The 17,045-nt window shown below is 38.4% G+C and overlaps 1 protein-coding gene across 1 annotated transcript in view; it reads right to left on the reverse strand.

Annotated features, from left to right (window-relative positions):
- Positions 1-224: 224 nt before the first annotated feature.
- The window catches only part of LOC139721392 (glycerol-3-phosphate dehydrogenase, mitochondrial-like), a 40,941-nt gene continuing 24,120 nt past the window's right edge, over positions 225-17,045 (reverse strand). The window contains exons 6-16 of the mRNA XM_071632702.1: positions 15,210-15,373; positions 13,218-13,379; positions 10,749-10,893; positions 10,211-10,404; positions 9,517-9,651; positions 8,263-8,441; positions 4,547-4,678; positions 3,581-3,739; positions 2,165-2,350; positions 1,604-1,702; positions 225-341 (exon numbers count right to left, since the gene is read on the reverse strand). Of these exons, the coding sequence (XP_071488803.1) occupies positions 231-341; positions 1,604-1,702; positions 2,165-2,350; positions 3,581-3,739; positions 4,547-4,678; positions 8,263-8,441; positions 9,517-9,651; positions 10,211-10,404; positions 10,749-10,893; positions 13,218-13,379; positions 15,210-15,373 (1,666 nt within the window). The 3' untranslated portion in view covers positions 225-230. The remainder of the gene's footprint in view (positions 342-1,603; positions 1,703-2,164; positions 2,351-3,580; positions 3,740-4,546; positions 4,679-8,262; positions 8,442-9,516; positions 9,652-10,210; positions 10,405-10,748; positions 10,894-13,217; positions 13,380-15,209; positions 15,374-17,045) is intronic.

A 17,045-nucleotide genomic window follows, 5' to 3' on the forward strand; every position in this document is an offset into this window, starting at 1 on the left:
CACCGTCCTACTCTCCCACAACATTACACTGTGGGTACTTTGATAAACATTGGTGTTATATGGTGCGGGTTAGAGATGGGTAGAGACCCAGATGTCGGGTACTTGGATGATGCAGACACTCCAGGGGGCAACCCATGCGGCCACGTCAAATCGGGAAATGGACAGGTACCACACACACACAGAGTCAAGCGACCTCGGTGCTTGTTTGAGTATTTGTTTGTTTGTTTGTTTTATACTCCACCTCCACTGCGGTACGTCGGGATGTGCTTGCGCTCCCACTTGCTCAGCGCCAGCTCGAGGCGGATGTTGGCCATGGCTCCGGTTTTTATTGCACTCATGAGCTGCGGGGAAAAGAGTGGCAAGAAAATTTTCAACAAGGGTATTTCACTTCAAACATCTTCAAATTTTATATTATCACGATCATGGTTACCCGCAAATACAACCGTTAAACAGTATTGACACAAATATATGTCCCCTAGTACGTGAATATCTGTTCATGTTTTACAGTAATAGATTGATTTTTCAAGAAACTCTTAGAGGTTGTGTACAGTTCTGGTCGAGGTGAGGATTTAACTTTTAACGTTTTGTGAGATATTCAGAAACCACTCTATGAGATGTCAAAGAGCATGCAATTCTAAGGGGTATCAAAAGTTTATTTGATGAAAATCGGTTTAGAAATGGCTGAGATATCCAAAAACAAGGTGAAACACAGAGATCATAATAAAAGGCGCAGCATGTCGCCTTTTATTATTATCACTTTTTTGGATATCTCAGCCATTTAAAATCCAATTTTCATCAAATAAACATTGAATCTTTCTTAAAATTACATGCTCTTTCATATTTCATATGAGGTTTTTCATTTTCTTACTCAGGAATGTTCAAAACATAATCCCCACCTCAACCAGTACTGTACAGTCCCTTTAAGGTTCGTTTTGATGGTTCACCCGTGTTTATTCTCACATGATGTCAATTGTGCAGGAACAGCATGAGAAACAACAGTAAAATATTTAAGAACTAGAAAAGCGCTCAGACAGCACAGACCTCCGCCAAGCAGCTAATTTCTACTCATACATGTGTATGCAGAAAAATCGCCCCATTTCCCAATAAAGAAGCTTTTTATATACGTCATCAGCTTCCAGCTGCATGGCGCCTTGCCCAAGCAGAGCACGCACTTTAGTGCGCGTATGCCAACCTCAAATACGCGCATCTTGAACTCCAAGTTCATTGACCCTATCTGCCAAAAGACAAAAAAATTCATAAAAATTCTCGGATCACTACCAAAATTTAGTCATCTGTTCCTTATGTCATCAACTTTTCCTGTAAGTTTCATTTAAATCTGTACACAATTTTCTGAGTTATTTTACACACAAACAAACCAACAGCGACAAAAAACATAACCTCCTTATTTGGCGGAGGTAATAAAAATGTTCATGCAATAGCTCACTTGAGCCCAGGGCGCTCGAAGTTGCAATTTTGATGTTTGGAAATAGTGCTTAGGCAAGGGCAAGTGCAAGGTGATAATAATATGTCACCACATGGAAGAGGATGAGGTTGTATATTAAAGAGTATCACATCCTACACATTTCAAGAGGAAACAACTTACTTGGAGAAATTCAGTGAGCTCCACTCTGCCATTTTTGTTGCAGTCGACCTCGTTCATCATGCTGCGTAGCTGATCCTCCGTCAAGTCATCGCCAACACTCTGCAGCATAACACAGGTAACATAGCACTTTACAATGCTTGATGTTTGATAGTCATCTATTCATAACAATGTGTCACCGCAATTTTATCACCACAAACTTTTATGACAGGTAGAAGAGTAGACAAGTAGACATAGTGACAGCATTGTATCTTAACCCACTGAGCATGGGCTGATTTCACTACAACACACATTTCCCATAGACACCTGCTCAAGTATACTCGGGATTAGCCTTCAATGGGTTAAGCAATATTTCCAGAATAGAAATTAAAAAAAATAAAACAACACATGACAAAATAATCATTTGAATATCTAACAAGAAGTCACACAACATATTCACAATTACCATAAATGAATACGACAAGTGGCCACGATTGACAACAAAGTATCTGAAGCTGCTGCAAATGTTTTGAAAATCAAGATTGAGGGAAAAGACAGGTAACTATGTCAGGAAGACCAACCCACCTCCAAGAACTGTCGCAGGTCGTTGGGGGTGATGTAGCCCTTTTTCTGCTTGTCCAGCGTCTGGAAGCGTTGGGTGTACTTCTCCCGCTCGTGGTCCGTGAAGTTGATAGGCACAGTCATGAGCGAGGTGCGGCAGTTGTACCCCATCTCCTGGTTGAGAAAGCGTCGACCATCCGCGAGTTCCATCTTGTGGGAGAGAAAAAGACATGCATTGGGGTAAGGACAGGTTCGATGGGATGATCCCTTAATCAAATCAAGTGATGACGATGATGATAATGAAGCTAATGATGATTTTGATGATGACTATGATGCTTGATGTTAATGATGATGATGATGATGATGATGATGATGACGACGACAATGATGATGATGATGAAGACGGTGATTAATGTGGCAAAAATTAAAATTGACGCCGACTACAATAACAGGAAAATGATAATGATAATGATGCTGATGATGAAGACAATGATTGATGTGACGAGGAATAACATTGATGGCAATTGTAATGAAAGGAAATGATGATGATGATGACAATGACAATGATATGGATAAAAACATAGATGACCATAATAACAATGATAACGATTACAATGATACCAGCAACAATGATGACTTCAATGATACCAATAGTGATAATGATAACTGCAACGATAATGCTGCTGCTGCTGCTGAAAATGGTGTCTGCTATAAAGACTCACCCAAACAAGCATGAAACATCCTAGAACAAAGTCAGCAACTGTGGCACAATGCACTATTCAGCACGTACAGTACTTGAACCTAGCAGTTTTGAAGTGACTTCAATAACTTTATGCTGACTTCCATTTTAAATTACATAGGGATATGAAGTGTCCTACAACCACAAGTGTAGAAAACAAATAAAGGCAACAATGGAATCATCCTAAACTTTACACTAGAATGGAACATGTCTTTAACACGTCTCTTTCAATTTACTATTCGGATACTTTGCTGGTTCAAACATGAATCTCACTTTCTATGCACCTGCATACAAATGTAGCGCTTAAATGTAATAAATTCTACCCAATGATGACTATATGTACATGTGTTTTCAGAGACTAACACCTCTCAAAAAAGTAAAAACAAAAAACAAAAACAGGGCCTACATGGTTATATCACAAGACTTTGTCAAGACCACTTGTATAAAATGTATCAACCTAAGCCAAGTACCTGGGGATAATGTGCTACAGACCTCTGGATTAACATGCAGCAAATCTTCTTCTAACACAATATCCATTTACCTCCGGCCCACCCGCCCCATCTGATGTATACTGCAAAAGCTGCTGTTCTTGCAATGGTTTAATTTTCGTGAAAAAGTTTATGACCTCCTCATTCGCAAAAATATCTGTAGGTGAAAATAACAGTTTTTCGCAGTACATATCTCATTCTGCGCCGTCTTACCTCCTGTTTCATCTTGCTCCAGTTGAGCTCTTTGGCCATGATCTCCACGACTCTCGGCAGCGCCTCTTCCGCCGCCTGGACGTTGAGGAAGGCCAAGCGTGTCCGGCGGGCCAGCACGTCCACCGCTTTGCACGCATACTCTTTGACAGCATAGATGACCTATTTTTGTTGTTGTTGTTGTTTTTTCGGGAATGGGATAAGGAATATGCTTTGATAGAATCAGCAAGACATATCATAGGCAGTTGGATACAGCTACTGAAAGTGGAAACGTCAGAATTCCTTGCCCACTGCTCATTAACAAGTTTAACTTTTCATTATCGTCTACATCATTTCTCAAACTTTCTCCCTTTCTCGCACACTTTCACTATCTCTTTCTCTTCATCTATCCATCTAGCTCTCTCTTTGGTCTATCTCTGTCCCATATACTGCAAATTAAACATTTCTGATTCCATCTGATAATTCCACAATATGTTCGGAATGAACAATTGCACTTGATATCTAACATAAAACTTAAAGACCCATTTGATATGACTTATTCTCATAAACAAGCATTATAGATCCCTGTTCTACCACAGAAACAAAACAAAAATCAAGAACAAGCAATTAACTTTTAGCATCACAAACATTTAGCACAAACTCGTACTCAAATGATTTGTTCAAAGAGGCTCCTCAGCGAAACCATTGAATTCTTTTGTCTCTTCACAAATTTACTATGCACAGGGATATTTTGCAGGCTTCCATTGGACCCCTCCTTTTCCACCAGCATAGTAATTTTGTTAACATAGAAGAATATGGGTTATGCACATGCTTATTTTTCTTCTTCCACTTTTAAGTGTACATTTATATATTTTTTATTCCACTGACTTCCAATAATTCTTGTATTTGAAGGAATTTCTGTAATTTTGGAAAAAATAAAATTTGAATGGAATTGAATTGAATTGACTTGAATCAAATTGAACCCTGTACCTCGGCTTCAATGTAGGGAAAGTCTTCTACCAGTCGCTTGCCCACTACTGGCCACCGCTTGCCGGTCAAGCTTGCCATCCGTGCTACCTCTACCGCCTTGTCTCCGTATGTGTTGGCCAGATGTTGGGCAACCTGAACACGCAATTTCAAAGTACATTGAGTAATTGTAAACTGGAAACAACAATTTGCTATCACAATGAAAAAAAAAATAGAGAAAGAAACATTTGTCAAGTCTGGGTATACATATCCCTTTGATGCAGAGTTATATGTGACCATGCATCACAAAACCAACAAAAAGTCGCACGCACTGTTTTTGTGCGAGGACTGAAAATATGTGAAATGGGTCAGCCTAGCTAATCTTGAGTTTTTTTTATATATTCTGAAAGAGGGAGTCTTCTTCAACACTATGCTAAAGTTTGGGATCATAAAACGAATGGGAAATTGTGTTTTTAGCAGTTTTTCTTAAACACTTTTTGTAGAATAGTGTGATTAGGTGTGTCTTTATAAAGTCCCCTTCTGATTTCTTATAAAACTTGTATACACTCTTCATTTTCAACTCTATTTACTTTCAAAAAGATGATGCTATTGCTTTGAAAGTTGGCATTAACCATAGACAGAATGTGTTAATAAAGCATACTCAATTTCAGCTTAATCTGATAATCCCTTCATTGTTGTTGCTTCAGTGGTTTACATCTTGTTTTTTGTCCCATTCATCGCACAGCTAGCACAGCTTGGGAGAGATTAAGCGCATGAATAGACCCTGTACTTCAGAGCCTCTTTTCTCAGTTCACACTTTTCCGGAGTGTGTGCTTTCTTTCCACTATTTAGATAGGTTAGTTAGGAGAGTCCAATTGAATTGAGATATACATCATTTTAAAGCTCAAAGTCTGCTCTTTCAGAATCTGCTCTTAACTAAAAATCCATGTCTGGCGACTTTTTGTTGGTCTTGTGATGCAGGGTCACATAATATGTTCTTTCTTGAAAAAAAGAAAGAAGGAATAATACCCAACAAAAACACATAACACTAAAAATAATCAATCATCAAGTATGTGTCCCTTGTGCAGGATCTGGACCCCTTGGTAGAACAGCTCTGCCATGAGGGCCATCCAGCCGCAGTTTCATGTACTTTTGTGATAATTTCTTTGAATTATTCAATAAGAAGTGATGTACATATTTTAATTTTGTGGAAATAAAATAAAATCAATCAATCTGAGCACCCTGCTTTTTATCAAAATCTATAGCATAGCCATTTACTCATTAAAACTATCATTGATCTCTTTTCAGTTAGAACACTTCTGTGATACATTGAGTATCGTCTGTTTATAAGTGTACTTGGTATAAACTGCCTAGAGTGCACTAAAAGTGTTTCACTAGCATACAGATTTGAGGCATTTTCCTACCATAATGTGAACAGTTATAATCAAAATCTATTACTGAGAGTGGTCATGAATGTAATAATGGTGCATGTATTATTTCAATTCCACAGAGGCCATGTTTCTGTTTTGAAAAGGGACACATTCTGTTTTGTTTTACTGTCATCTTTCTTTGTTTTTTTTTCTGCCATGAGCATTTGAGCATTTGTTGTCAGGGATACAATAAATGCTAGAAACGCACATAATGACCATAGTTCTTTTTTAAATCATTGTAAACACTCATGTATAAGGTGCACCCGACTTTGGACATCGGGCAGAAAAAAAGAACAACAACAACACGACTTCAGGTACTTGCATTCGTTTATAAGGTGCACCCCAAACTTCTGATATTCTTTAGGACAAAAGAGGTGCACTGTATGAGCATTTACAGTATCAGAATATACGTATAGTGAAAAATCAAAACACTTGTGCGTATGTGTGTGAGCGTGTATGTATGTATGTAGGTATGTTCACATGTTCCCTTGCTAGATTTCAAGGCCAAGTCAAAAACTGATACCATGTACTCAATGGCTGGCTTCAGTCACAAGCAGACAAAGCCATGAATACTGAAGCCACTCCACAGGGAGGTCAGCTTCTCTCAAGGTTTGTTTGTTGTTGTTTTTTTAACCTTTCTCTCTTTCTTCTCACTCTCTTTCTTACTTACTCTGCTGCCGACCACCCCCCCCCCCCCCCCCCTCCCACACACACACACAGACACACACTATGCTATCCAACCTCACTGGCTTTTATTGTATCAGTCTGGCTTGATTTCCTTAGAAAAAAAAATAGCACGACATTCCATCAAACCACTAGGGAATGTGTGGCACCAACACAGGTACTTGTAGCAGCTTACAAAACAGTCACTTTAGAAAGACGCGGTCTAGTAATTTTCAAAGGCGACAGACACACCCCGACTGGCTTAAAAGCATGACAGTACACCAGTGTGGCATCTGTGTTGTGGTTATTGTTGTTTTGTCCTGCTCTCTTTTGAAGGGCAGAGAGAGAGAGAGAGAGAGAGAGAGAGAGAGAAAGAAAGTAGGGCATGTTGCATAAACTGACTCAATGCCCTATTTGATGCATTGCATACGAAACTGCTGGAATGGCATTATGGACACTATGCAAAAAATACAGACTGGGTCATGCATAGGCCTACTTGTTTGCGTGGAATCTTTTCCTTGAGATTTGAACCCTTTTTAATCAAGAAAATCTCTTGGTAAGAACTGAAAACTCAAGTTAGAATAAATGTGCCATTGATTTTGCAACACAGGAAAAAACTCAGTTTATAAATATCTGAATTTTCTCAGATAAAAAGTTTTATGCAACAGGCTCCAGATTGTCTAAATGATTCACAAACACACCACTCTTTTGAACAGACTTTTTACCCTAGTGCTTAGGCTTTGATTAGCACTTAGGTTTTGATAAGTACTTATCGGTTTACTGATGTGGAATGTGGCATCTTTTGTTGCTGTTCCTTTAACTCAAGTGGTGGAATCAGTGATTCCGCAATTGAATATAATCACTCGTTCTGTAATCAAAGGGAATGAAACCCAAATATGCATGCGGATTGAGTGAATGCAGCAATATTAACAGAATCAGTGAAGTTTGAGGAAAATCGGTCCATCTTTTTATATCTATGGCACTTTAGATTTCCGTACAATCACTGCTGAATGAGAAGACTGTTCCAGTTTGTGATGTCACACATGTAGAGTAACATAAAGAAATCATCAAGAGAATTCCACTAAATCTATTTTTTTTTTCTTTAAATGTTCCATAAAATTAAACTGACAGTTGTTATTAAAGGATATCAGTCCCCTGCTTTCTGAAAGAGGTATGTCAAGTGCTCTTTCATTATGCTATAAAAGTGTAAATATGTTGAACTTTCTTTATAAAAATGTGTATCTTCTATACTCCGTTGAATACTAGTCCCGAGTATACCCATGCAGGTGTCTAAGGGAAATGCGTGCTGTAGCAAAATCAGCCCATCTTCAACGGGATAAAACGCTGCTTTCATCAAACTCCACTGATGTGTTCTACTAATATTGCGGCATCCCTCAATTCACATACATATTTCCATTTCATACTCTTTTAACCCTAACTGCACTGGGGGGGGGGGGGGGGGGGGGGGCCTGCCCCCCCCCCCATACTTTTGGCGATTGCATCGCGACCGCTGGGAATTTCGGATTCTCGCTTCATTTTCCCCTGAAGTCTTGCGCACATTTTGATACCACATTTGTCTTAGGGGGTGTTATGGCCCAATTAGTATGCACATGTCATTAACATAAGGGGAAAAACAGCGACCCTTACCTCATTCTCCAGACCAAAGTCCTGGATGAGGCGGATGAACATGGTAGGGGTCCAGCCGTGGGCCCCCTCTAGGAGCAGTCCCTCGGTCAGTGACCCGTTCCTCGGCTCCAGCCCGCACGCCTCGATGGCAGCGTCCACTGCATCGATAGCCATACTCCTGTACGTTGTCCACTTTCCACCTGTCATGATAAAATGAGTGCATGGATGGAACTGAATACATCGTGCAGAAAAATGGACAGCCATAGACCACTACCTTATATACAGAGGCGTAAAGGTCAAGTGGTTTGCCTACTCTGCATTCAGTAAAAAGGTCTAGGATTCAAGTCCCACTACTGCACGTAGAGACTCCGTAGCATGAGGATATCATGGAGTGGAAAAGCTGGCCCGGCTCGGATTACTATTTCCAGAATCCCCGTAACAAATTGTGTACAGCCTTTATCACTGACCTCTATGCAAGTACCTACACAGCTAAAGAATTTAGACTTTATTTGCAACAGTTCTTTTCCCCCCTGACTCATGAACGGTTACTCCAGAGAAAGCAGAAACGTAATAGTGGCTGGATACAATACCACATAGTGTTTCAGAAAGTGGTATTATGCCCCTGGTGGTTAGGAAGGTAGAACCTGCCACAAGTTTCAATGTACTTACAATAGGTAACAGAGCCATAAGAATAGCAAATGGAATATTTGGTGATCGGATCAAGGTGGCATAAAATGACACATTCATAGGTTAAACAGCACATCAGAGCAAATACTGCAACACGAGATACACATCTACACATAACTACAGTCCCCCTTTCATTTTGATCTTCTTCGGCCCCAGTCCCACTGGCATTTAGGAAGATTTGCATATGCATTGCACACAAATTTGATTATATTCGCTAAACATCTATAATATTCGTGAAACATGCTTGTATGAGTCAGCCAACATCTGCACACATCCGCAATTATCCGCAAGGGCACGTATTTCTGTTGCCAGGATTTTTGAGCTGCACAAATTTTGGTTGCAGACGTTTAGTAAATATAAACTAATTTTATGCGCAATTCCTAAACAATCTTCCTAAATGCCAGTGGGACTAGGCCCTTATTTGCATTACATACTATTTGCAATAGAAATTGACAGCTGCAAAGAACAACAGACCACAATGACCAGCACTTTCCAAGAATCACTTGCACATTTGCACAGATAAAATCCATTTAAATCTTGTCACAGTGAAAAAACTGAACAACATTTTGAATTTCCCTATCAATATACCTGCAATTGTGACCATCTTGTTCGGTGACACGTCGATGACATGGTTCCTTGATATTGACTCAGTGTTGGTCGAGTTCGGGTTGGTGACCAGTGGCCGGATGCCACTCCACGCTGCCATGACATCGCCTCGTCTCACTGTGCAGATCAAAAAAAAAAAGACACACCTGTAAATTCGTCGTGAAAAGTCCAACCCGGGTTATTTGGCCAGCACCTCTCATGATCTCACTATCATCCACAGATGGACTGGCACACAATTGTCTCCACATTTTTCAGTGCAAAATACTGTTTCGAGAAGCAACAAAGAGTGCAAGCTGTTTTTCCACTCATATTCAATTTTATTTCCATATTATCTAAACTATGAACATGCAATATATATCACATTAGTACTATCAAGTCTACTACAATGTCTTAGACTATGACTACTTCTACTACTTCTACTACTTCTTAATCTTCTACAACTGCTACAACTGCTACTGTTACTACTACCAACGAAGACTACTACTTCCACTACTACTACTACTATTACAACTACTGTTTCTAACATTGCTATTGTTACAACTATTTCTACTGCTTTTACCATTACAACCACTACCACTGCAACAACCACTATGACCACAATATAACTACCCAAATAACTGTGCAGTTAATAATCACCAACGCACACAAGTCATGCATGGCAATCATTCAAGCGTACCTGTGACATCTTTACTGAGGTAGTCCTTAATCTCACGCAGGATGAACTGGATGTCCGCCTCCGAGGGCGAGGGGCTGTGGGAAATCTCGCAGGGTCGGTCAGTCGTGCCGGCCAGAGTGAAGTTCTCCCATGGCAGGAAGAAGATGATCCGTCCGTCGCTGGTGGACGGGTCAAGGAGACCCATTGCCTCCGGGCTATAGAGAAAGAGGGGATAATTATAATAGACACGAGGTAAAACGTAATTCTCAGAAGGGCTCAAAATAACTCCAGTATTCAGAATTTGCTTGCAAATATATATCAAAAAAGTCTACCAAGAATTTTTTTTTCTGGCTGACAGGATTTGCCTGGATAATGAGTTTTTTGGAGTATTTAGAGATCAAAAGCTGAAACAATAGCAACATTAACTTCAAAATCTCACCCTCATCATTTGACAAAATTTTTGTTATTTATTATGTCATATGTCTTATATGTCGTATTTCTTAAAACCATGAGAAAATAACCACACACGTTAAAAGAAACAACATCCATCTTTACTCACCTGTAGTAGTCTGGGAGTACTATGTGAACCCCTGAACTCGGCTGGCAGATTTTTGGGCAGCTTGGGTCAGCCATTTGTCGGATGCTGTCAGTGAAGGGCCCAGTGGCATTGATTACACTCTTGGCCAGGACGCTGTACTCTTTGCCTAGTAAAGATGGTTAAAAGGGAATATAGTACCTTATATTGATGATGATGAAGATGATGATGATGACAATAATAATAATAATTATCATAATAATAATATAATATAATACAATATAATATAATATAATAAAATATAATATAATATAATATAATATAATATAATATAATATAATATAATATAATATAATATAATATAATATAATATAATATAATATAACATAATATGATATAATACAATATAATATAATTTAATATTAAATAATATAATATAATATTAATATTAATAATGATAGTACAGTGGCCACTTGTAGCATGCATATATAGCATACTAATTTTTGTGGTGCAGAGTTATGGATTGCAAGATCAAACTATTACTGTAAAAGTGGAAATTTTCATGCGGAATTAAAATCACGCGAAAGTCTTTTTACACAGCCAAGCGTGAAAAATTAATCGCACGAAAATATCCACTTTTACAGTATCACGTAACATAACATAAATAGATTCATTAATGAAGAAAGCAAGTATACATGCATACATCCAAGTGCACTTAAATACAAAAGCATTCATACATTGTATACAATGTACATATTCTCAAATTGCAAAGCTGTCAGAGTACCTTTTTAGGTAATATTTGATTTCTGAAATTTTATGTACTTTATACTATACATACATACAAACATACATACATACATATTGTAAAACCAAAAATTTTAATGAATTTTGCAAGGAGCCAAGATTCGCCTGAGTTAAATGCAAGAAAAACTCTGTTGGCTCCCATTTGTAAAAGTTACATGACGCGAATGCTTCTTGTTTTATGGTACATACATACAAACACATGCATTGTCTATAATTATAAAATATCTATACTTATACATAGTAAATAAATATGTACATACATGCACATGCACACACATTTGTATGCACAAATTATATACACTTTCTCTCTCACACACACATAAAATAAATACCAACATACAACTAGAAATGTGGCTTTGGCGACTGGTATGCCTCCGCCATAATGCATGATTTTCCTAATAGGTGTAGATAGTACATGTGGACAATGTGTGATTACATTTTCACAAAATTGGCAAAATATTGAAATGACAAGTTTGTCACAAATGTGTTGAATGTTCACCTTCCTTGACCTAGGTTTAATTGGATGAATAGGAGATTATGTATCTAGGGATTTAAGGACTTTAACTTGACTTTGACCCATTCATACATTTAGGCATTGAGTAATTTTCAAGGTACAGGTGTGGAGAAAAAGTGCAATTTCTGAATTAAATAGTAAATTGTTACCATTTTCATCTGGCCCTTGACCCTAAAATCCATAAGATAATCACTTTCAGGTAGAACATGCATAATATGTACTAAGTTTCAAGAGAACTTGAGCCACTTCCGAGATATGGAGGAAAAAGTTAGTTCTGCACTTTCACTTGACCTTTGTCCTTTTGACCTTTGAGGCAAAAAAAGAAGAAAAAAAAAAAACTTTCCAGAGAATTTCTATTAGGTTACACATGCATACACCAAGTGTAAAAAAAATAACCCTGCTGGCATTGCATAAATATGAGGGAAATAGTAAAAGTTTGAAGTGTTGCACTTGACCTTTGACCCTGACCTTTGACCCCATGAACCCTACATTCTCTAGATAATCACTTCCAGTCAGTACATGTATATACTATGTTCCATGAAGATACCCTGAACAATTTTCCAAGGTACGGAGAAAAAAAAGAAGTTTTAATATTTTTACTTGACCTTTTGACCTTTGACCTTTGACCTCACGACCCAAACTTTCACCAGAGAATCTTAATTGAGTAATACATGTATGCACTAAGTTTCAAGACAATATCTTCAGGCATTCAATAGATATGGTGAAAATAGTGAAATTTTCTGTATTTGACCCTGACCTTTTGACCTTTGACCTTTGACCTCATGACCCAAACTATCACCAGAGAATCTTAATTGGGTAATGCATGTATACATTAAGTTTCAAGAAAATATCTTCAGGCATTCAATAGATATGGTGGAAATAGTGAAATTTTATGTATTTGACCTTGACCTTTTGACCTTTGACCTTCAGCATGTGCACCCAAAAGTTGATAGGTACAACTTCACCCCCTAATACACACACATGCCAAGTTTCATTAGGATACCTCAACAGGTTTTGATAGTTACCTTGTCCACAAAATTCATTACGGACGGACGGACGGAAGGACGGACAGACGGACAACCCGAAAACATAATGCCTCCGGCACCACTTCGTGGCGGAGGCATAAAAACAAGCAGACAAACAAACAAACAAATAAATAAGTGAGGATGACTGACCTGTGACCCTGTCTCGTAACCTGGCCCCGCGCACCTCCTCCTCCCCTTTCTCGTTGTTAAATTTGATGAGGTCGAGCACTTCAGTGTGGTTGGCAATGGTGGCGCCCATGCGCGCCGCTGTTAGGGCTATCGCCATGTTCATCCTGGCGTCGTTGTGCTGGCCTAGGGATCAGAAGATAGAAGACGTTGATATTCACACATGCATTTTGGGATGCTACACATCAAAATCACCTTGCCTTCCAATGAATCCATTGAGAACGGGCTGAGTTTGCTACAACACACATTTCCCATGGACACTTGCTCGATTATACTCGACGGGACTCGTCCTCAATGGGTTAAGACCGAAGGATGTTGGATCTGGGACAATTAATGGATTTTGTTTTTTTCACATTCCATGACGATAACTTTGCCAATAGATTTCCTGTAGTTATTTCAATTCAAGAAGATAGCAGAGCTTCATGTTTCAGTGACCATTCTTTTCAGTAGACTTCAACTCATTGTGTAATGTGCATTGTGCAATAAACCTTATACATTTTACATTTTCTGCATTTTTTATTATATGATTTGACATAAAATAATGTGAATTCTCCTTTGCAGAAAAGTGCTTCATTGGCTTATATATAAGATTTACTTATTTAAAAAAAAAACACTGTTTCCATCAAATTTTTGAATGAAAACTGTATGTGACATTGGAGCAAAATGTTGGCAATTCAAGCTTAAAACATCATTCTGTTGTGTAATGAGGAAAAATGAAAATCATTTCTTTTGGCTCTTTCTTTTACTCTATCCTCATTCTTATGGGAAACTTCAGCCATTTGCTTGTTTCTTGTGACAAGAAAAGAATCTGATTAATTATACATGGCACACCAGCTAGCGTCATGGCAAAATAAAACCAGTGGTACGCAATATCCCATAGACAGTTCATTCAAGCTTCAGTTGGCTCATCAATATTTCAGACAATGCTCCCATACACTTTCTCTCTCTTTCCCCCTCACACACACACACACACACACACACACACACACACACACACACTCACTCTCTCTCTCTCTCTCTCTCTCTCTCTCACTGATTTTCAAAGGAGAGTTGCTTGAACACTCCTAGTCTCTATAAAGGAAGATGGGTTCACTAAGCCCGACAATAGCAAGTCATTATGGCAAAATACGGCACAGCGCTCATGGTATGGTCACGCTCAATGATTACTGCCAGTCCTGTCGAACACACTTTCACTCACTGCAAAGCGAATGAGAATAGTCATTAGACCTATCACAAATTCGCACACATTTGCAAGCACTCTAACACCTTTTAATATACTTATCGTAATTACTCATGCAAACTGGGTTAAATTTTAACAAAATGCTACTCTGATACAAAACACTCCGATCCAAACGCCCTTTGCACTTCCTCACAAATATGAAGGCTCGTGAATGAGTTCTGATTGCTCAAAAATATCATCTACAATGTACAGGTAAAAAGCATTTCAGTTGCACTTTAAAAACATAATGATTTGTCCACTTCATTTTCATTGTGTGCAATATCAAAGCATATTTAGAGAAACACATTAGTGTATTAATGCCCCATGATTTCTTATGGCCGTGCAATGATACAATGTATTTTGTCTCATATGCTATGCAAACACTTGGAGAGAGCGCAAATGCTTCAAAGTGCACAAACTTTAATTTGCTACAAGTGTTCAAACTCTCGCTTCGCAGTGCAAGTCATTTTTTTTTTCTCTGAAGTGCAGAGTCTACTTCAAATTCTAATTTATAACTACACTGTAGGACCTACTTTTAGACTTTGCCTTCTCTATATAATGATTACACGTCGATGATAATAATAATATTGGATGGCTTCATTTAATGGACTACCAGGGAATATTGCACTCGTATAAGCAAATATATTGTAGTCATCTTCGGTTCATGCAATATTCACTGGTATCCCATTCAATATCCAATATTGAATAATTATTGACCATCACCGTCACCGACTCACCATCATAGTAGACTATGGCCCCGACTAGCTTGTCCCTCTTCAGCATCGGAAAGCGCTCCAGTGCGCGCTCCTTGGAAAGGTAGTAGCTGGCGCGTAGGTTCTGCCGACCTGCGACGAGGTCGTACATCTTGATACCCGCCCAGTAGTATGGGAGCTGCCATAGTCTGAAAGGAAAAAACAAAACAAATCACAAAACAGAGAGGAATGAGCAAGATTCAAAATATCTATTGCATTAAAACCAAAACTTTCAGACACTGTTGATATACTCACTCTGTTATAGAAAGGATCTCATTGATAATGTTAGATGGTCTACCAGTATACAGGTAGGTTATCCATCGATTTGTAATGTTCATAGGTAAGTTTTTTTGGGGGGTTTTCATGCAAAAGAAGCAATGTAAAAATGGCTCATTCAAATATAGCAATGCTTTCACACAATCACTTCCATTTAAAGCAATCAAATTTCATGTTAAGTCGTATACCAAGCCATGGACTCATGCTGATATTCTAAAAATTACAATGTACAGTACAGGGGAACCCCGCTAGACTAACAAGCTTGCTTACAATGAGAAACTACTTTAATACTTTACAAGGTGAAGTCTGTGGTCAAGATTTCCCAGTACTGTATTTGGGTGGTCTCTGCTTTAATAGGTACGTTCAAAATGAGGTACATGCACCACTTATTAGATGAAACTGGTGTTCCACTGACCATGTTTTAATGGCGTTTTCCAGCATAATGTTTAAGGGCACTTTAAATCAATACATGTACACTGTAGAGGAACTATTGTGGTTCTGTGGATTTGACCATGGACACTCAATCATGAGGTCTCTGGTTCAAGTCCCCCTGACAGCAGTAATTGTGTCCCGAGGCAAGGCACTCTATCCTCACAGCCCAAGTCCTTCCAAGGGGACTGAAGCCCATCATCCTAATGGCTGCTTGCTTATAAACATACATTAACTTTCTTGACAATCAATTCAAAATCACATGATAAATGTGTGCTTAAATTGCTGAAAATACAATTCAAATGAAAATTTCATAATCATATTCCTCCGGTTACTTTAGGAAAGACCTTTCAATTATGGAATGAAAAGAGGAATTAACAATGCTGGAATGACAAAAATCACACATTTTATCCTGAATCAAGAGTTCTAATCACTAGTTAAAACAAATTGTTTGAAGTACAATGTATCAGACCTACACAGGCTCACACAATGGTATGGGATATATTACTGCACCATGTCAGTTTTACGGACAAATTTTCCTATATAGATACTTAATTGCTTCATATATTTTGATACATTTCTCACTGTGATGATAATTACCTCAGAGAGTACAAAAATATTATGATTCCTTTATTACACTTTCAAAACTATCTCAACATCCTAAAAGCCATTTAGAAACAATTTCATCTGCATATTTTGTAGGGCTCCATGACATTTGCTCCTGCGACAACTGCTCCCATGAAATATCTGCAAGATAAGCCAACCATAAACTATCCAGACATAACCCTGACCCTCATCCTAATCCTCATATCAAACTAAACCTAAAACCCTATCACAATCCTAACCCAAACCCTACAATTGTAAGTCCTTGGAGAAAATAAGACCGCAGCAATTGTCAACAGAGTAAATGTCATGTCACAATTCTGTAGAAAGCACCTGAATTCCTTATCTTTTGCAAGAGCCCGCTCACGCTTCTTAATATCTTTACTTACTGTTCACATAAAATTTGAAGTCACATTTAATATCTCGGTGCCAGCTGCCGTGTAGTTTTGTATTTTAGTTTGGGGGATTTTTTTTTCTTTAATGGGCACCCCATAATGATCGTCATGTTTACCT

The sequence above is a fragment of the Diadema antillarum genome, unplaced genomic scaffold, assembly GCF_040938485.1.
Source record: "Diadema antillarum isolate AM-2024a unplaced genomic scaffold, OU_Dant_1.0 scf00000142, whole genome shotgun sequence".
In the NCBI taxonomy this organism is placed as follows: Eukaryota; Metazoa; Echinodermata; class Echinoidea; order Diadematoida; family Diadematidae; genus Diadema; species Diadema antillarum.